This window comes from Saccopteryx bilineata, chromosome 2 (genome assembly GCF_036850765.1).
Source record: "Saccopteryx bilineata isolate mSacBil1 chromosome 2, mSacBil1_pri_phased_curated, whole genome shotgun sequence".
NCBI lineage: Eukaryota > Metazoa > Chordata > Mammalia > Chiroptera > Emballonuridae > Saccopteryx > Saccopteryx bilineata.
The window spans coordinates 64,950,489-64,972,932 of NC_089491.1; the positions used below are offsets into that span (position 1 = coordinate 64,950,489).

The 22,444-nt window shown below is 43.0% G+C and overlaps 1 protein-coding gene across 1 annotated transcript in view; it reads left to right on the forward strand.

Annotated features, from left to right (window-relative positions):
* Window positions 1-22,444, forward strand: part of SLC1A1 (solute carrier family 1 member 1) — a 96,651-nt gene that overhangs the window by 46,339 nt on the left and 27,868 nt on the right. The window contains exon 2 of the mRNA XM_066257182.1: window positions 11,178-11,318. Within this exon, the coding sequence (XP_066113279.1) occupies window positions 11,178-11,318 (141 nt within the window). The remainder of the gene's footprint in view (window positions 1-11,177; window positions 11,319-22,444) is intronic.

Below are 22,444 nucleotides of genomic sequence, written 5' to 3' on the forward strand. Positions count from 1 at the left end.
AGGAACCAAGAAGCAAACTCCCGCTCCGTTCCCATTTTATAGTGTAGAAATCCAAACCCTTAATCCAATATACATAATAGGGAAGTCTCTAATACAAAGTCACTTCTCTGAGGCATGATAGGATTGTACCATCTTACACCAAAAAGGGTAGGAAAGGCTTAATCCCAAAACCAAGCCCCAGGCTACAAGGATTCTGCCTGCCTTTAGCCCACCCCAACACACATTAATACCACCTGGGCAACGGCCTCTTTAACAAAGTGAGCATAATACATTTTATCTGCCCAACAGGCTCGAATAGTATTCCCCTGTGTAAATGTACCACAACTTTTTATATACTCATCTATTGATGAGCATTAAGAGCTGCTTCCAAATCTTGGCTATTATAAATAATACTGCAGTGAACATAGGAATGCATATATTCTTTTTCTTTCTCTCTCACTCTTTTCTTTTTATTTCTTTTGTTTTGTTTTGTTTTGTTTTGTTTTTTTGAGAGAAAGGCAGGGAGAGAAAGAGAGACAGGAACATCACGCTACTCCTATATGTGCCCTGACCAGGGAATTGAATCAACAACCTTCTGCACTTGGGGACAACACTCCAGCCAATTGAACTATCTGACCAGAGCTTAATTTTTATTGATTCTTAAAGGAAGAAAGAGGAAAGGGGAGCATTTGTTGTTCTACTCAGTCATGCATTTTTTGGTTGCTTCTCATGTGTGACCTGACAAGGGATAGAACCCACGACCTTGTTCCTGTAAGAATCCATGGGAGTCCGAAAGACCAGAGTAACAGGCTTTATTGAAAGGAAGAAAGGAACCCTGCCTGGCACTTCTCCTGGGGGAGAAGAGCACCAGTTACAGACTAGGGGCAAATTATATAGTGTTTGGGAGAGCCTGAGGGGATACTGAGGCAAAAGTCCTGGTATGTCCCGAATGCTCCTCCTTGGGGGGCTCGAGCATGTGGGTGTTGAATCAAAAGTCCTGGTATGTCCGGAGCCCCTCCTTGGGGCGGCTTGTCAGCTTTTGGAATTCCTCTGTCTCAGGGTCAATAGTCCAGTAAGGGTGAGGTCTGACAGATAAGCGGAACATCAAGAGGGCAGTTTGGAATTTACATATCTATCATTTCTCACCTCTGTGGTTACATATAAAAGGAAGGCAGTTATTAATTTTATAATATATGGTGAGGGGTGATGAGGAGAAAGAGCAGAAAAAATTGGAAAATTATTGCTTCTTCTGGAGAGAACTCAAGAAGGGAACCTTGCCAAGCCAAGTCCCTCATCCAGTTAAGGAGGTCATCAATTTCCATGCTGTGAGGTCTGAACCAGGTGATGTCTCTGAAAACCTGAGTGAGGAAGTAAAAAAAATTTGCGGGGTAATAATTGTCAGTTGCTTGCTGCGAGTGCCAAGTGGACAGAGTGACATGGTGATGCATGGTCTCCTGGATGAGCCTCATGAGACGTGCTGGTCTGGTTCCTCTCAAATGAGAGGACATGTGGAGATTTTAAGATACAGGAAACCTGTTGGTGTAAGTTTTTTTAGAAGGATTGAATATGTGTGGTAAGGAGGAAGAGGGTTTGGAGAACATTCAGGAGGGAACTTCTCCGGCTGAGGGGCAGCTTCTTCCTGCTGTCATCCTTACCTATTTGATATTTCCCTCATGAAATTCTCCTTAGGGTACTGGGGAATAGGAGTGTAGGAGCATTTGATTGTAGGTAATCCTAGAGATTTCTCTCAGTTTTGGGATGACGCTCTTAACCAACTGGGCTAACCAGCCAGGGCCATATATTCTTTGAATTAGTGTTTTGGGTTTCTTTTATAGAAGTGGATTTGCTGGGTCACAAGGCTCTGATGTTGCTTGAATCTGGCCTCTGGTGCAGGCCTATGTCAGACACTGTCTGTGCCTGGTCCTTGACTACCTGTTTGGAACTATAAGTGATCCACAGTTTGTGGTGCCTCTGCTGGGCTTGGGTTTGTGCTGGAAGGACCAAGATGTGCAACAAGACTGGCTTTTATCAGCACTGGGCTCGGGCAGGCCAGCAAAAATCCCAGTGCACCCTTAGATCCACCTTTGGCTGTCTCTACCTGCCCACTGCCAGCTGGGTTAGTCACTGAAAAAGCCTTTGGCAGAGTTTGGAGAATGTGGCTAATGGATTTCCTGTGAGGGGTTAGTGCTGGTCAGGCTTCATGGAAGTTGGTGGCAATGGCCCCGACACAGAGCCTCATGACTCAGTCTGACCTGGATTTGCAGAGCCAATGGGAGTTGGGGGTGGGGGAGTCTCTGTAGCCAGAAGGGTAGGTGAGCCAGAAGCCAAGAGGATGATTCTCTCAGATCTCTCAGTTCTCCCATGAGGGAAGCACCAGATTCACGAGAAAGTGGGGGGATTGGCCTCTTCACCAAAGCGAGACATCTGTATCACTGATACTCCTTGAGTCTGTCTGTTGTAAAATACCCGTACCTCACTTCCGCGGATTTATTTAGAGACACCAAGTCCAGATGAATTTTGAAGGGTTTTATTAAAGGAGGAGATTTGTTAAATATGCTGGCCACATATGACTAACACAGGGCATTGCAGACCCAAATCATGTGTGTCAAATACATCTCAGAGGCTGGTTATATATCCTTGATCACATACAGGCTGCAGGAAGCATGACATCATGGCACAAGCTTATAACATTTGTTTAGGGAATCCATAGAAACATTAAACTTTTAAGGCAATACAATCAAAGACATTTACAAATCTTTCAGTGTCTATCTCCCCTCCTTTGCCTAGAGGTATGTTACTCTCAGGATTCCAGGAACGAGAAAGAGCCAAAATCAATGTAGGGTGGTATGTAAATTCTGTCTCTTATTGTAAACAAGTTCCTCAGACAACCATTACTCTATAGTTAAAACTAAATGACTCATTGTCCTTGTAAGCCAGAAACTTCTACATTCTTCTCCCTCCCCTCCCCAAAGGAAGGACGGGACAGGAAAGCCTGACCTTTCCTCCTAAAATATCAATATTAATTTTGTAGCTTTTTGGTACCTTACTACATGTCCAGATTCCTACCCCTGTTTATAGCTGCTGACACTCCAGCAGGACCTAAGATCTATAGGGTAGGGCAAGAGGGAGTTCTGAGAGTGGGAAAATTGCTTTCTCCCAGGCTGTGCCGCACTGGAGTGGAGTAGTCTACCCAAGAAAGATGAGGTCTGGCCCTGGCCAGTTGGCTCAGCGGTAGAGCGTCGGCCTGGCGTGCGGGAGACCCGAGTTCGATTCCCGGCCAGGGCACATAGGAGAAGCGCTCATTTGCTTCTCCACCCCCCCCCTCCTCTCTGTCTCTCTCTTCCCCTCCCGCAGCCGAGGCTCCATTGGAGCAAAGATGGCCCGGGTGCTGGGGATGGCTCCTTGGCCTCTGCTCCAGGCGCTAGAGTGGCTCTGGTCGCGGCAGAGCGACGCCCCGGAGGGGCAGAGCGTCGCCCCTGGTGGGCATGCCAGGTAGATCCCGGTCGAGCGCATGTGGTAGTCTGTCTGACTGTCTCTCCCCGTTTCCAGCTTCAGAAAAATACAAAAAAAAAAAAAAAAAAAAAAAAAAAAGAAAGATAAGGTCTGTGGTTGTTGGGCAGATAAAATGTATTATGCTCACTTTGTAAAAGATGACGTTGCCCACGTGGAGGCCGTCACCTAGATGATATTAATGTATGTTGAGAATCCTTGTAGCCTGGGGCTTGGTTTTGGGATTAGGCCTTTCCCACCCTTTTTGATGTGGGGTGGTACAATTCAATCATGCCTCAGAGAAGTGACTCTACTGGAGACTTCCCTATTTTGTATATTGGATTAGAGGTTGTGAAGCTACACTATAAAATGGGGACGAAGCGGGAGTTTGTGCTCTTGGTTCCTGGGATGATTAGAGGAGAGAGCAGAGCAGAGAGCAGAAGGAGGCCACGTGGAGTAGGCCAGGAGAAGCAGCCAAGATGGCGGAGTGCTGAGTGAGATGCCAGTTTGTGTAGAGTTTGTATCTGGGATAAGGAAGGAGATGGGGAACAGAGGAGAATAAGTCTGGTGAGCTAGAAACCTTTGATTCTAGGAAACTCGGATAAATCAGTAGCTTTGTGAGCACTGAATGTGATTGGGTTTTGGAGCCCAGTGTGTACTTTTACTTGCCCGCCAGGTGCAAGCTAGAATTAAAGACTATGGCCCACCAGTTTGTGGCTCCGTTGTTTCTTTACCGACTGTCCGAATCCAATGCGAACCTGCATAGGCCGGGCTGCTCTGATAGTGGCTCTGACCATGGCTCCTGGCTTTACAGTGGTATTGGAGATCCTAGTGCAGGCATGGCCAACATACAGCCTGCGGGCTGGATCCAGTCAGCGTAATTAGTTTATGCGGCCCACGATTAAATTTTTAATATTCTCCGCACAACACACTGTGGAAATGAAATAAGTGGTACTTTTAAATCGTTATACAGAAACTACGATATCTAACCATTGTACAATAATGAAAGTTAAAATCTCAGCTACCCAGAAGCAAAAGCGTCTTTGATTATTGGAAATCGAGATATTTAAGAAGATAGTGATACATGGAAAAGAATTCCATGTGTGACTAATCTAGGGTTAACTTCCAATAATTGGTCAAATGGATTTGCGATACTTCTTTATTTTTTTTTTTAAATCCATTATAAAGATTTACAACTTTTGTACTCATCAGTGCAATTTTTTATAAGCAATTGAATAATGGAAAATATGGAAGTTTAAAAAACTTGCCGGCCCTGGCCGGTTGGCTCAGTGGTAGAGCGTTGGCCTGGCGTGCGGGGGACCCGGGTTCGATTCCCGGCCAGGGCACATAGGAGAAGCACCCATTTGCTTCTCCACCCCCCCCCTCTTTCCTCTCTGTCTCTCTCTTCCCCTCCCGCAGCCAAGGCTCCATTGGAGCAAAGATGGCCCGGGCACTGGGGATGGTTCCTTGGCCGCTGCCCCAGGCGCTAGAGTGGCTCTGGTCTCGGCAGAGCGTCGCCCCTGGTGGGCATGCCGGGTGGATCCCGGTCGGGCGCATACGGGAGTCTGTCTGACTGTCTCTCCCCGTTTCCAGCTTCAGAAAAATACAAAAAAAAAAACTTTAAAAAAAACTTAAAAAAAAACTTGCTAAGGAATATTTAGTAATCTTCAGCTCAACTTATATTTATAAACAAACTTTTTCTTTAATGAATCTAAATAAAAGTACAAGATCAAGATTGAATGATTTACATTTGGAGGCTGTGTTAAGAATAGCTACTACAAGTATAGAGCCAGATATTAATAATAGGCAATGCAAAGCGCCTCAACACGCGTCACATTAGTTTTTTTGTTAATTTGTTGTACTAAATTGCTTACATTTATTCATAAACAAATTACATAATAAAATTTTGTTTACTTAAATGAATTGTTTTTGTATTTAACATTTTTTAATTTTAATATTTCATCCAGCCTGTGAAAAAAGCTTTCTCTCTAATCTTACACGGAGGCAAAAACTGTTGGCCACACCTGTCCTAGTGGATTCCCCCCACTCGCTGTGTCTCTCCAGAGCCACCAACCCCAGACTCCCCTCATGCAACTCTCTAATCCTCTCTACCCTCTGTTGGGCAGATAAAATATATTATGCTCACTTTTGTTAAAGATGGCGCTGCCCAGGTGGAGGCCGTCGTCCAGGTGATATTAATGTGTGTTGGGGGTGGGCTAAAGGCAGGCAGAATCCTTGTAGCCCGGGGCTTGATTTTGGGATTAAGCCTTTCCCACCCATCTTGATGTGGGGTGGCACAATCCAATCATGCCTCAGATAAGTGACTTTGTATTAGAGACTTCCCTATTTTGTATATTGGATTAAAGGTTTGGATTTCTACACTATAAAATAGGGGCAGAACAGGAGCTTGCTCTCTTGGTTCCTGGGATGATTAGCATGAGAGAGCAGAGGGAGAGGGGCTGAGAGCAGAAAGAGGCCATGTGGCCAGGAGAAGCAGCCAAGATGGCGGAGTGCTGAGTGAGATGCCAGTTTGTGCAGAGTTTGTATCTGGGATAAGGAAGGAGATGGGGAACTGAGGAGAATAAGGCTGGTGAGCTAGAAACCTTTGATTCTAGGAAACTTGGATAAGTCAGTAGCTTTGTGAGCATTGAATGTGAGTGGGTTTTGGAGCCCAGTGTGTATTTTTCCTTGCCCGCCGGTGCAAGCTAGGATTAAACACTATGGCCCACCAGTTTTTGGCTCCTTTGTTTCTTTACCGACTGTCCGAATCCAATGCGAACCTGCATGGGTCGGGCTGCTTTGATAGTGGTGGCCCTGGCCCCGGCTCCTGGCTTTACACCCTCCTTCTACCAAAAGCCCAGGGTGCCCATGAATGAAATTTTGTGTTTGTTCTTTAAGAGAGTATCTGTCTCTAGCTGTTTCTCCTTGGTGGACAGAAACCCTGCTGCTTTTCACAGCTACATGCCATGTGGCCATGCAGACTCTCATTGGATTCGGGCAGATGGTAAAGAAACAATGGAGCCAAAAAATGGTGGGCCATTCCTTTATAAATGTCTGTTGAGCAGATAAAATGTATTATGCTCACTTTGTTAAAGATAACAGGAGGAGGCCGTCACCCAGGTGATATTATTGTGTGTTGGGGTGGGCTAAAGGCAGGCAGAATCCTTTAGCCTGGGGCTTGGTTTTGGGATTAAGCCTTTCCTACCCTTTTTGATGTAGGGCGATATAATCCTATCATGCCTCAGAGGGTGACTTTGTATTAGAGACTTCCCTGTTTTGTATATTGGATTAAGGGTTTGGATTTCTACACTATAAAATGGGGACGGAATGAGAGTTTGGCCTCTTGGTTCCTGGGATGATTAGCATGAGAGAGTAGAGCCAGCAGCGGAAGAAGGCCATGTGGAGGAGGCCAGGAGAAGCAGCTAAGATGGCGGAGTGCTGAGTGAGATGCCAGTTTGTGTAGAGTTTGTATCTGGGATAAGGAAGGAGATGGGGAACAGAGGAGAATAAGTCTGGTGAGCTAGAAACCTTTGATTCTAGGAAACTTGGATAAGTCAGTAGCTTTGTGAGCACTAGATGTGACTGGGTTTTGGAGCCCAGTGTGTATTTTTACTTGCCCGCCAGGTGCAAGCTAGAATTAAAGACTATGGCCCACCAGTTTGTGGCTCCGTTGTTTCTTTACCGACTGTCCGAATCCAATGCGAACCTGCATGGGCCGGGCTGCTGTGATAGTGGCCGTGGCCGTGGCCGTGCCTTCTGGCTTTACAATGTCTCGCACTAGCAGATGAGCAAACAGGCAGGGAAGACCACTTCCCTCTCATTCAGAGTTCCCAGAGCTCTGATATATTCTCCGGTTCCACAACCCAGAAAATCTTCTTTGGTTCCTCCTGGAATCAAAGGCTCCCACCAGCCTCAGCAGAGCTCCCAAAACCCCTCAACTCTGGTTCCACCTCTGCTCTCCTTCTTCTCTTCCTGCAAAACCCAGGCTGGGGAAAAAATCTCCAGCAAACATTAGCAATACAATGGCTCCTCCCAAGCAGGAAGGTAATCTGCCATTTGCAATCTGCCACCCTGAGGGCAAGCACCTCAGCCTTTCACAGACCACACACACATGGCGCTGTCCAGGCCAATGCAAAATATAAGCAAGCAAACCTCAAAAACACCTTTTACAAACTTATTTGCCCAACACACCTCTTCTAGGCTCTGGTGCTCTGAGCTGGGAGCCCGGCTTGGGGTTTAGGCCCCTCACTTTTCACAGGGAACCTTCCTGCAGCTGAGATATTGAAACCAGAAATCTCAGAGTTCAGGCTGGTTGTCACCAGTTCAGCCAAATAAGTAGGGTCTGGGATTGAATCCTTATGGACACTTTTCTCAGATGGCCAGCAACCTGGGGAGATAGAAGTTACATGCCCAAATCGTCTCAACCCCATTACCTCAGCCAAACTTTTTATAAGGGGAAGAAAAAGGTAGGTAAGGTTTTTAGAATTTCAAGGGAGAGTTAATCAGATCATAGTCGAAGTTAATTGGACCATAGTCAGGTTCTGGCTTTGGAGTACAAAGACTTTGGTTGTAGTCCCCTGGGGCATTAAGATAGACCACTTGCAGATTCTGGTGAGTCCTGGTGGCCTGTTCAGGTATCCCAGTTTCTAGAACAAAACTTTTACTTGCAAAAACCATTATTATGCACACTGACCATAACAGAAGCCATCATTACTCAAGCTAAAACTTTAATTCTTGATTTCCCTGTATCAGTATCCCTATGAACCCTAGCTGCCACCTGTAGGAGCAGGGCCAGCCCTTCTCATGTGTCCTCCCCTTCTACCAGTCTAGATGTGATGACTTCTGTGAATCCTTGGTTATAAGCTAGTCTTCAGTTGATCTTTAATTGAGCTTTAATTTAGTTGTAATACCAGTTTGATCCTAGGAGGAGGTGAGCATGGCTTCCACCTATACCACTGCCATCTCGATCCTTTCCATGATTTTTCTTATCTCAAATATAATTTTTCCAAACTTGATTGAAACCAAAATAAAGCACACCCATCCCCTAGGTATAACTCCTAAGTATAACGTCAGCCACTTCTTATACTCGGGGATCCCAGAGATGACATCTGTGGATCAGGGTGAGTCTCCCAACTGCTTTTCCAGGTCTTGGTTGGTTTTAATGTTCTTTTCAGTAAAAGAAAAAGAAATATTGGAATACAATTTTTTAATAACTCAAGAACAAGCTTGAGAGGAAGCTTTCGTTGCTAAATACTGTAATGAAATACAGTACGCACTATTTATAGTGCTTGTCACCTTGGATTGCTTTCAGGTGACTCCTTGCGGTGACTTCTCTCTCTCATAAAAACCCATATCTGGCTAAACCCTGAAAGAGCAAGCATATTTCTTTCAAACTGCCCTGTATTCCTGTATTCATTTGGAATGGGGATGATTAGAAGCACAGTTTATTGTTAGTAATGTAAACCCTAAGATCGGAGCACTTTGGCCTCTTTACTACTCAACAGAGTGCTTTTGTGACTGGTTTTTGAGCATAGACACGGCTCCTTTATTTTTAAATACAGAGCTTTCTTTGACGTACAAGACAAAAATTTACTTGAAGCAACCTAAATAGTATGAGAGAAAATGTCTGTTTGGTTTTTTTTTTTGTTTTTGGTTTTAACTCTGAGCATTACAGAGTATCCTTACAGCATAATATAGATGTTTTCATATAGAACAGCTGAGCACAGGCAATTAAGTAGGAAGTGAGCACAAAAAGCTTTTTAAACTCACTAAAAATGCACTGACCCCTTGGTGTATCTTAGCCACCCAGGAGTCTCTAAGACTAGTTTTGAAATATGAACCAAATGGGATTGATAACAGAGTTTTTGTTCTGTCTTGGCTACAGTGAGAAATCTTTATGTCTATGTGTTTGTTCCCCAAATAATTTGGCTCCCCAAATAATTTTCAATCAGCCCAAATAAAGTGGCTGATCAGAAATTTATAATACAGGAACAAAATAAAGAAATCAAAGCAAAATTAAAATATATGAGAATGTAAAGTTAAGCTAAGAATATGATTATTACACAAATGTATCTTGAGACATTCATCTATTTGGTCTACTAATAGGCATGGGAAGTACACCTCAATTTAAATGAAAACTCTAGTATTGATTATAACTCACATCTCATTTTATTGCCCTAGAGTTCTTAACTGTGCCAGACAACTCTAAATTTTCACATTTGTGTACTAGTGTATCCAGGGATATCCTTCTTGAGTCTTCCTGACCTTTATTCATTTTATATCTGATTAGCATATCATTCTGAGAAGTTGATGAAGGAAAAAAGATAGGCTAGTCATCCAGCCCGTTTTATTTCTTGGTCTAAAAAAGAGGAGGTTGGGAAGGTGGAGTATGTGGGAAGAGGGATGGCATAGGGCAGTTACATGTTATTAGAACCATTTGGAAGAGGATAAATAAGAAATACTTAAAATTTGTGATTTTTAGTTATCTAAATCATCACAGTGGAAGGCTTTCATAGAGATGTCTTATTAAGGTTAGCTTTCAGAGACTGTATAACATTTCTTGATATTGAACATTCCCCTGCTCACATAATTATAAGCTAAAATGTCCAAGGTACTCAGGATTAGAAACTTTATAAAAAGACTCTTAATGAGAAAAAGGTATGCACGTCTTTATCTAGAAAGAACTGAAAAGAATGTAAAACATTAGAGAACATAATTGTTCAACATATGGTGAATATAGCAAACCAACAGAATCATATATAGCTATTAAAATTAAAAAGTTGCAAAACAGAAGCATTTTTAAATAAAATTATAAAAAGAGTAATTATGATAAAAATAGAAAAATGGAAACTGATGTAAATTATAAAATACTTAAGATATCTAAGTTACAAAGAATAAGGGTGGTGTATAAAAACAAAATAGTTATATTGGGTTGACCAAGGTGATTAATTTCTTTTTCACAGTATTTTAAAAAATTTTTATTTATTGACTTTAGGGAGAAGAGAGAAAAGGAGTGGGGGGGGGGGGTAGCTGGAAGCAGCCCACACTAGTTGCTTCTCACACGTGTCTTGACCAGGCAAGCCCAGGGTTTCTAAGCGGTGACCTCAGTGTTCCAGGTCAATCCTCTGTCCACTGCACCTGCACAGGTCAGGCCTCTTGCAGTATTTTTTGATGTCTTGTAATTATAATAAATATGATTGAAGGAAAAGAAAAGAAATGAAACAAATTTTTCATGCAAAGAGTATTTCTTCAGATTTACCAAATAATGTGTACTTTCTACTCATTAAAATATGTTTTGGGCCTGACCTGTGGTGGCGCAGTGGATAAAGCATCGACCTGGAAATGCTGAGGTTGCCGGTTCAAAACCCTGGGCTTGCCTGGTCAAGGCACATATGGGAGTTGATGCTTCTAGCTCTCCCCCCCCCCCACCTTCTCTCTCTGTCTCTCTCTCTCCTCTCTCTCTCTCTCTCTCTCTCTCTCTCTCTCTCTCTCTCTCTCTCTCCCTTTCTCTCTCCTCTCTAAAATGAATAAAAAGAATTAAAAAAATGTTTTGGTTTTTAAGTCTAAAATTTACAAACTGATGGGAGATTATATAAACTGTTTCTTTTGCCATTAAAATTTGCATTTTGGGTGAATGTTTTTCCATAGAAATTTATACAGGAGAACTCAGCAATTTTTTTTTCTTTCTTTCTTATCTTCATTTTTCTTAGGGATTGCCGTAGGAGTCTTGGTTCGAGAATACAGCAAGCTCTCTAATTTGGAAAAGTTCTACTTTGCATTTCCTGGAGAAATCCTAATGAGGATGCTGAAACTCATCATTTTGCCATTAATTGTATCCAGCATGATCACAGGTACCTTGAGAAAACTGATGTTGTTCCCTATGGTTATTTAAGGAGCCGCCACTTAAATTATTCTTTTCTAATTATGGGAAAACATTTAAATGTATTTGCTGCCCCACATGTATATACACTCGCAAACACACTCACACTCACCCACATTCACACTCCTTACTTGGAAAGTGTATATTTGTTTGAGCAGCGATATTTTATTATTCACAAAGTGGCATGGTTCTGCCCTTAGTACTGTCCACCATAGCGCATGTCTTCACTTGAGCAGCCATATGATTTGCTGTGAGAAAGACACAATTTAACTCTATCCAGGGCACCAAATTTTTTAAAACAGAAAAAAAAAGGCAAGTTTTTTTATTGAAATATAAGTGAGTATTCTCAGGTGAAATGTGGTTGTCAATTTGAACCATATTTTCCATAGTTAATGCATGTATTTCCCAACTAGAGCTGTCCTCCCTGGATCCTGTCAGCAGCTGCCTCCAGGGTCCTCTTCCCCAACTCCACTCTACTCCTTCACTGAACTCAGAACTTGCTACATCCCTGCCCTGGAAATTGGCCCAGAGCACCAGCAGCCATACCTGTGGGATAGGTTCAATTATAGGTTTGCACCGTATTTTAAAAGCATAGATTTTAAAATATGAACTTGTGACACAGTTGAATTTGGAAATGATTTTTCCCTATGGATTATTATATTTCAGGTTCCCTTTAAAGAGCAAGCTCCCTTTTTAGATTGAGATTAAGTTGGTTTACAAAAATATTATTTGTCTGGGTCTGGTAAGCTACTCCATGCATTTCTTAGTTTCTTGTACTTACCTTAATCCTCACAATAAGCAAAATATGGCAAGACAATCTACTAGTGTTGTCAGCTTGAAAACCAAGGTTTTATATAACTATGCAATTAGGAATTTTTTCTTTTTTTTTTTTCCTTTTTTTTTTGAGAGAGAGAGAGGATGAGAAGTGTCAACTCATAGTTGCTTTACTTTAGTTGTTCATTGATTGCTTCTCATATGTGCCTTGACCAGGAGGGCACCAGCCAAGCCAGTGACCTTGGGATCATGTAAATGATCCCATGCTCAAGCCATGGACACCATGCTGAAAATGGTGTTCAAGCCTATGACCTCGGCGTTTCCAACCAGACGCCTCAGTGTTCCAGCGCGACACTGTATCCACTGCACCATCACCAATCAGGCCTAAATTTTATTTTTCAATTATAGTTTACATTCAGTGTTATTTTGTATTAGTTTCAGATTTATGGCATAGTGGTTGGACAGTCATATTAGGAGTCTTGACATATCCTCTTCTGAAACATTTTTCTCCCTGCCACTGAAGAGAGACCTGGGACTGATCTGTGTAGAGTGCTAGACTTCGGCTGGGGAAAGAAGGATGGGTGTCAGGATCATTTAGCCATTGCATTGCTTGAAGAGCTATAGATTTGGCCACTGAACTTTTCAAATACCAGACCAATTGGACTAGAATCCCTTGGGAGCCTTGTACTTAAATGCTCTTGGTGTTGGCTTATTACAAATCTAAAGAAAGCATTTAATTTTTTTTTTCTTTGTATTTTTCTGAAGCTGGAAACGGGGAGAGACAGTCAGACAAACTCCCGCATGCACCGACCGGGATCCACCCGGCATGCCCACCAGGGGCGACGCTCTGCCTACCAGGGGGCGATGCTCTGCCCCTCTGGGACGTGGCTCTGCCGCGACCAGAGCCACTCTAGTGCCTGGGGCAGAGGCCAAGGAGCCATCCCCAGTGCCCGGGCCATCTTTGCTCCAATGGAGCCTCGGCTGCAGGAGGGGAAGAGAGAGACACAGAGGAAGGGGGGGTGGAGAAGCAAATGGGCGCTTCTCCTATGTGCCCTGGCCGGGAATCAAACCCAGGTCCCCCGCACGCCAGGCCGACACTCTACCACTGAGCCAACTGGCCAGGGCTAATTATTTTTATTTGTAAACTTACTTTATGTTTTGAAATGTCTGGCTCCTTTAAGGCCCTGCAACCTGAGGGCCAAATCAGCAGACCATTTGTTGGTACCATATAATGTTTTTTTAATTTAACTTGAAATTATTATAAGCATTTAAAATTTGGAAGATTTCATATAAGCATCCAGAGTTCTGGCTTCCCCTAGAAAAAAAAATTAAGGTCAGGAAACACTGAACCTATGTTTCCATATACCCAGTGGTCTGGAGCTGAAAGACAGCTACTCTGTTTATCAGAGCAAATGCATCTGAGGATATCACAGTCTCCACCGTACCCTAATGCCTAATACCTCATCCATTGTACTCATTTCATTAACCACTGGCCCCCGTAGGCATTGCCATTACAACCCTTTAGAATTTGGTCTATGTTGAATACTCAGTCTTTTCTTGGGCTCCTTTGAAAACATGATGAAAGCTTTGAACTATCTCCCAAAAGAAATGTTCACAGTTGCACATATATACTGTATTTTGCATGCAATTGCACAAGGTTTATAAACCACCTAACAGTCAATGCTATTTAAATCTTGTGTCTGTGGAGGAAGATTCGGAAAGTTGAACAGATTAGGCAGCAAATCCAAAACTGATGCAGTAAGTCAGGCTTAGAAGGAAAGGTAATACATGTATTAATATCCTATAGTATTGGATGTTTGAAAGCATGTACTGCCCTTAGCACTCAGTAACTAGTAAGATTTTTACAATCTGGCTGTTTTTTGGTTTTACTTCAGCCTTGCACATAATCTTGGAAGTAATTTACAAACCTTAGCATTCTACTCACATAACCCAGATGTTTTTTGTAGTTATAGCACAGGCTTGGTAATTTTTCCATTTCCCTTCACTAAACCCCCAACAACTGAACAGGACGTAGAGAGCAGAACCACTCCATACCTTTGACATGGAGCAGCAAAATGGCCAAATATCCACGGGACACGAATGAAGCAGCATGGGAACAATGATGCCATATTCATGTTTTAAATGGTCAGACTAAAAGGGAAAAGTAATAATACTAGTGTTGGCAAGGCTGTGGGAACATGGGCTCAATCACACCTTTTTGGTTACTGTATAATTGAAACAAACTTTCTGTGGGGCAGTATGAAAAATGCTTTGACCATTCCACTTATAGTAATTCTTAGAATTTGTCATAAAGAAATAAAAATAGGTGCAAGGATGTTAATGGTACAATTTTTCCATTGATTTGAGAGGGAGGGGGAAAGGAAGCAAAGCAGCAATTCATTGTTCTACTTAGATGTTCCATTTGGTGGTGCATTCATTGATTGTTTCTTGTACGTTCCCTGAAGGGGACTCAAACCCACAACCTCGACACACCAGGTTGACGCTTTATCCACTGAGCAACCTAGCCAGGGCCTTTCTATTACTTCTTTAAAGAAAGAAAGAAGCAAGTGGGACAGATTCTGCTCTGTACTCCTCCAGCATTGCCTCTGGTAGTTGCCTTTCTCGTCTCCTCCTCCCCAGCTCTGCCCCCTGTCCCTGCAGCGCCTCTCAACCTAACCCTGGTGTGCAGTCCTTCCCCCAAACCCTGTAGTGGTGCCCAGCCTCCCCACCCAGTGCAGTCAGGACAGTTAAGAAGAAGTTAGAAAATACATAGGAGGAGCTGTTTTCACATTTCGGAAGCATTTATAAGTCCAACAGATCAATAGCTTATTTTATACATTAATTAAGCCGGCAGAGGATGTGAGTTGGAAGCTGGGGAAAGTTAACTGAGCCCTAAGAATACATAAACTAAAGATAGAGACACAGCAAAAATTGAGACCCAAGACTAATAATCTGTACTTCTGCATAAAGGAAATGTTCTGCCACATCAACAAGTAGGAGAAAACCCTCTGCCAGCAAAGTCCCTGCTGACATAACAATGCTTACTTTATTTTTTTTAAAAAACAAGAAGAATCCCTTGTTGTGTAGTAGTGAGAGTAAGATGCCATACTACTCAGGAAAATTTAAATATAGACTGACTTATTAGATGGTACCAAGAAATTGATAAGTTTGTTAGTAGTGATAATGGCATTAGTTATGTTAGAAAAATGTCCTTCCTTTAATGCATATAGGATTATGTGATTATGTTGGGATGAAATGACAGTGTCTGGAATTTGCCTTTAAACAAAAAAAAAGGAGAGAGAGAGGAGGCAGAGTAGACATAATCTCAAGGCATTTTTACCTACAAACTGTATAAGCACTCACAGTATTTTACCCATAATTTATATCTGAAGAACTCACTTGTGCCATGTACAGCATGGGCCCTGTTAACACTTACATTTAAAAGCTGTATTTACATCAGTCCACAAGGGAAATAGCCCAGGAAATGGCCTATGAGTTTGTCTGAGAATTGGGGCTCTGGAAAATCCTGGTCCAGGTCTCACCAACCAGAGTGTAAATTCAGCTCACATTTTCTTTCATACCCAAATTATGCAGAGGTGGATTTAACTGCGTCCAGACTTCTGAAGGGCCCCGCAAAACTTCACTTTACACTTTTTTCTAGTGGAAAGGGCCCAATATTTTCTTCTGTACCTGGGGCCTCAACCTACCTTAACCCGCCTCTGAAATTATGATGACTTGAGCCTCCTATGGTCAGCAGAGGAGTGAAACAGCCCCTCGATGACCTCTTCCAGAGGTTCCCAGAGCATCTTTCCAGGATTCTGTTTCGGTTGTGCTCAGGCGGAGGCCCCCGTCTCTTCTACGCCAGCCTCTATGCCACAGACCCCGGGCCAGAGTGCTCCGCTGGGCACAGCTGCCTCCCCTGGTGTCTCCTGTGGCTGCTGCCACCCCTCTGATCCTGAGAAGCTTCCCCCTTTGCTTCTCCATCCTAAGATAGGAATGAGAATTTAATTCCTCATAGCACAGCTGAGACTAGGCTGCTCTTTGGGATGAAGTTTTATGAAAGGTTGAGGGGTAAAAGCAGGTTGAAACGTCAACAGTGACATCGAGCTGCTCCCTGAAGCAGCTCTTCTGAGAGCTACAGGGTCCCTTAGGAGGGCTTCCCCTCTGCTTAGCTGTTAGCCTGCCTCCGTGAGTCTAGGGCCAGTTTATTCTCCACGAAGGTGTTCCAGGTATTGCCGCACCCCTGACCCGTCACCCAACACTAGATTTTAAGAATGAAAAGTTTCATTATCACAGAGGTCTTCCTGTCTTGGCCAGGTCCATGAGTCCCCTCTTAGACAACAAGGTATAACAATTGAAGGTGCACATATCACTTGCTTGTCCAGCTTGTTATTAGATAGCTAAGAGCATTTAATGTGTCAACTTCAGCTACAGGGGAAGTATACGTGATTTTCTTAAAACATTGGTGTTTTTTTTATACAGTTCAATCTCTATGTAAATTGCCATTTCAGAGGGGCTTGTAAACTTAAAACTCCATGCTGAAGCCTAAGATTATACAGGTTGAGAATGAACGTCTTGCCTCATTTGCAACATCTGGAACCACTGGGCTCTACCTGCATTTCAAGAAGTACCTCTTTTCTCTGTCCTCAGCCTTGTTTGGGAACCAAAATAATAATAATAATAATAATAATAATAATAATAATAATATAGTAATAAAATGGCCTCAGCAGTTTTGCACACACGAAGTAACATTTCCCTAAGGCCATCAAGAAATTTGTGTTGAGTTAGAACACAGCTATTGAAGCCAAAGGGCTTAATTATATTAATTGGGTTTCTACAATACCTTTTGTCCAAAGAAGGAGGGGGCACGTAGCGTGTAAGGAATGGGAACGCGCCACTAGGAGGAGTACGAAGATGAAAAGTGTCGAGGAGTAAATAGGAGCTGCTTCAGTCCTTCTCTGAGGTAGTAAAGCCTGGAGCATCCACAAGGCTTGCTTCCTGCCTAAACGGGGACTAGACTGGTTCACAGCTGTACTTGACTAGGAGTTAACCTAGTTTTGTTCCTTTCTTAAAAAGGACTGAGAAACCTTGCAGGGATTCTAAGGAACCTCCTATGTGTTAAATGCAGCGGACATGGGAGACCATGCATTCATTCATGTCATCTTCGATGTCCCAGGCTCTGTGCTAGGCACACAGATATGAAGAAAAAATCCTGTCCTGTAAAAAAGGGAGAGTACATGGCACTGCTATGCAATAAGTGCTTTGTGGGAATGAGGACAACAGAGGGGTCAATGAGGTGGGGTTTTGAAAAAGAGGTAGAAATAAGATGAAGTAGGGTGGGCATTCTAGGCAGAAGGAAATAGCAGAAGGTATGGCATCTTGGAAGGACAGTGAGACTTTGACTGGAATGCTGGACACGCGGAGGGTGAGGGAAGATTGGAAATGGGAAGGTGAGCCTGTGGCCTTGTGAGGTTGTGTGCCTTCCTAGGCTTGAGCCTGTCGGCATGGGGGAGCAAGTTGTGGCAGTGACTCTCCCCATGCCATTCTTTCCACAGGGACACCATGAACAATCTTCAGGTGGGGAAATATTAAAGAAACAGTCCAGTGACACGTAGCAAAGATGTCAGGCAGATTTATTCAGACCCACTGTGATAGGTAGAGGGGCCACCGCACTGGGATTTTCTGGTGGAGGAGACCTGTTGGGCTCAACTCTGAATGGATATAGCATGAGCAAGGACTAATTGACGGCCAGTGAGCAGAGTAGGGGGACCATGGATGGATTACTAAGAGGAAGCATCAGGGGTGAGGAGGATTCTGGCTAAATTGATCTAACCAGATTCTTGCTGAAGGCAGGCCAGGATGATTAGACATCATCACCTGGGGGATAGCCAAGGATAAGAACCTAATTAGATATCAGTAGTGATCAGATATCAAGACTGGAGAGTTCTAATTAAATTGATTTAACATGGTTCTTGCTAAAACTAGATTTTACAGGGAAATATAAATGGGCCTAAGAGAAGGTTCAGGAGCCTGACTAAAGTTTGGTCAAGCAAAAAATCCTTGTTAGTATCAATGGACATAGATTGAGGGGCAGGGAAGTCTAGTGGTTAAAAGTGCAGCCCAAAAAACCCAGTTTTTAATCCTGGCTTTGCCATTAACGAGCTGCGAAACCTTGAACAAGTTACTTAACTGGTTCTCAACTATAAAATAGGGAGATGACAGTACCATGTCATGGTGCATTTAAAGCGCTATCTACTTTTTCAGTTTACTCTTTTGTCTCTAAGACTGTTAGAAGTGTTGACATAAGAAACATCTAAACCTGTAGAGAATGTCTATAAGATTTTATTTGAGCCAAAATTAATGACAGTTACCAGGAAGCAAGATCTCAAGAGCTGAGGACAATTACAACTTTGCAGTTTCTCTCTTCAAGGTGGTTATGTGTATTTCAAAGGTGTGTTAACCCAAGTACACAAATACAATGCAGAGGGCTTGCTTAAGACAAAGACAAATCTTTTACTAAAATAGTTATATACCTGGGGTGTGACTCCCTCCATGACCTGCCCACTTAGGAATTTATGATCACGTCACCCTGTGAAGTTACTTCCGTAGAACCAGTATTTTGATCACAGAAATTTCAAGACAGTCCCAGCACTGGCATTAGAAGTTGTAGGGCCAGTGTTAGAATTGACCATACACATAGGAGTGCACACAATGCATCCGTTCTAGGAATGAAGACAATATAAAAAGAGTTGCTCTGCTGCTACTTTATAAAGTTCACCAGCATACAAGTAATTTCTACCCAGAAGCCTGAGCTCCCAGTTTTATAAGGAGATGCAAAGACAGTGCTGGGTAATAATCAGGTTGTGGTAGAAAACCGGAAACATTTCACTGAGCTCTTGGCTAGCCTGATGTCAGCGCATTGGTACGAGCTTTGAAGGGAATGACTGTTCCTTAGGTCCTCTTAGGTGTGTCTAATGCTTTTGTTTGGGCTATATGCCTCCTCCAAAAGCTTATAGGGTCTTCTAAGAAATTTGGTCCCAATGTAAATACCACGGTGCTTCGTGGTATTAGAAAAAAAAAAGGATGAAAGTGTTAAAATAGCTCCCCAGTTGGCTGAGGAAGCAGGAGACCAGCCTGCTGCTTCTTGACATGTTTTGATCATCAAATGTAGACCTGCTGACCGAGGCCGCAAAGTGACATTTAGTAAGGTGACCAATCGCCCTCCTTTAGGGAGGACAGTCCTTCTTTTGTAAGTAAAGTGTCCTCCTACAAGTCCTCTTTGATATTGGAAGACTATTCTGTAAATGCCGTATTCGATAGATGCAGAGTCGATCCATTGCGTGTGATGTGACGTATTTGTATCTAAATGAGTACTTTTTTCTTACAATTATTATGTAATGTAAGCATAATTACAATATAAAATATTACAAATGTTTTTATTATGTGTATCATCTTATAGTATATTATTGTTGCAAAGAATAAAATGTTTCTTTTATTTATGATATTGTTTTTTTTCAATTTATTTTTGTCCTCCTTTTTATTGTAAAAAACTTGGTCACCTTACCTTTAGTTGATTCTGTCTGAGAACCAGGTTCTTCCGTTAACTTCACAGGATAATCTGTGCTGGAGATAAAACTATTTTAGGGAGTTCTTTGTATTAATGTCTCTAAGAAAAATAGATGTCCTAGATGAAGCGTGCACAGCAATATATTTTGCATGTTCCCCTCTGTCTTTTCTCTTCCTTTTTACCATCCCTGCTAAAATCAAAGCTGTAGAGATTTCCCTGTGCCCTGGATTAACAGAGTGAGATCATAGCCAGCCTAGTTTTCCCTGGGGAGTGAACTTGTTTATCAGATCCTCATAGCAATCCGATGTAGTTGTACAGTAAGTGGGCTGTCATCTCCATTTTTAGAGATAAGGAAACAGGAGTTTGGAGAGAAATTAAACCACTTTTGCAAGATCACACAGACCCTTAGGGTAGTACCTGGAACTGACAAAGAGTCTCTAGTTCCATTCTGGAATATTCTGCTGCCCGGGGACCAGATCCTGGGAAGAAGGGCCCTGGGGGCAGGCAGCTGTTCATAAATAACAAGGTTATGCATTCCATCCACACGTGCTTATGGACCTTTTTTATGTGGGGGCACTGAGTACATGAGCCATCAAGGAGCTCACAGTCTAGTGAAAAAGACAGGTACTAAAGGAACCCATTGATAAAAATTGTGAAACATAATATGAACAAGATACAAGTGAGGAAAACAGAGGAGCCTGGTTCATCCTGGAGGTTCAGGGAAGGACTCTGAGGAGCAGACTTAAGAGCAGCCAAATGAAGGGTAGCGAAAGTGGGCCCGCAGAGGAAAGAGCCTGTGCAGAAGCCTTGAGGTGGTAGGGAACTCGGTCTGCTCTAGAGGGTCAGAGGAGAGCAGCAACAGGATGGTGGCACCAGTTGGGGCAGGGAGACAGGCAGGTGCCTACCCTACAGGGTCTCATTAGCCAGATTAAAGATTTTCTGTTTTAAGTACCACTGGAGGGTTATGCATGCATGTGAAGTGGCCTGATTTATGTCTTTAAAAGATCGCTTTAGTGACCACGTGATGAAGGAATACAGAAAGATTGTGGAAGAAAGAGTGAAAGAATGAATGAACTAACACTTGTTAAGTGCTTCCCATTTGCTGAGTGACACACTTCATATTGATTATTTCATTCAAGAATAATGCACGTTATTTACTGAGTATAAATTAAGTTCTAGGATTCTAGACACCACGCTAGCCATGTTACAGATACCATTTCTCTTTTTTTTTTTCTTCTTTTTTTAAGTAAGAGGAGGGGAGATAGAGAAACAGACTCCTGTATGTGTCCCAACTGGGATCCACCTGGCAACCCCCATCTGAGGCCAATACTCAAATCAACCAAGCTATCCTCAGCATCCGGGGCTGACACTTGAACCAATTGAGCCACTGGCTGCAAGAGGAGAAGAGAGTGAGAAGAGGGAGAGGGAGGGGAAGAAAAGCAGATGGTCATTTCTCATATGTGCCCTGACCAGGGATTGAACCTGGGACATCTGCATGCCGGGCAGATGCTCTATCTACTGAGCCAACCAGCCAAGGCCAGATATCATTTCTAATCCTCACAACAGCTGTACAAGATGAGGTTGTTCACTTGCTCCTCACAATTGCTCTTTAGGATATAGAGGCATTTAAAACCTCCTTTTGGTAGATGGGGAAACTGGGTCTGGTAGAAGGCTGGGATCTGAGCCCAGTCTGTCCCACCAAAGCCAATGCTTCTTTCCATGCCAGTGGCCTCTGCTGGTGACAGAGGAGTCACCCAATGCAAAGATTCAACAATGAATTTCCTGGATGATGTGTTCATTCAAAATTATGAAGCACCATCAATGTCAGCCCCCCCCAAAAAAAAACACACAAAAAAACTTACAATAACAGTTCTGACACCTTAATGACAGTGTAAAGAGAATGTCACGAAAACTCTGTTCTCCAGTGGGCGGTAAGCTTAATCAGGGAGCTCGTGGAGGAGTCTTTTGCCCTGGAGTGTTTATTTTTAAAATATGCTATTGTTTAGCCCATGGCAACTTCTTCCTTTGTAGTGTTTTTATAAAAAGTTCTAATAGATTATTCCTGTTTTGGCCAGGAGCCAGCACCCAGCTTGTCAGAGCCTGTTTCCAAGGTGAAGAAGCAAGTGTGGTTTCTTTAAAAGTTAACAGGCACTTTAAGTTTAAGTTAAGGTCCTGGCTGGTTGGCTCAGCGGTAGAGCGTCGGCCCGGCAGGTGGAAGTCCCAGGTTCAATTCCCGGTCAGGGCACACAGAAGTGACCATCTGCTTCTCAACCCTTCCCCTCCCATTCTACCCCCTGCCTTCCTGCAGCCATGGCTTATTCTAGCAAGTTGGCCTCGGGCTCTGAGGATGGCACCATGACCTTGCCTCAAGCTCTAAAAATAGCTCTGTTGTAGAGCAATGGAGCAACAGCCCTAGATGGGCAGAGCACTGCCCCCTAGTGGGCTTCCAGGTGGGTCCCAGTCTGGGTTCATGTGCAAATCTGTCGCTCTACCTTCCTGCCTATCACTTAATAAAATTTTTTTTTAATTCAAGTTAAGTTCAATAATGTTCCTTATAGAGGTTTTCAAAGATTAGGCAGTTGCCCTGCTTATGTTCCTTCCCACTTTGGTGACCACTGCTCCTGTCCTCAACATCACATTATAAAGTGTCCAAATACCTGGATTTGGGGCCAGCTCTGCCCTCAATCAGTGATGATTGGAGAGGTAGAGGGGCAACTCGAGAGAGGCAGAGAACTACAGTTGCTGATTTGAATACA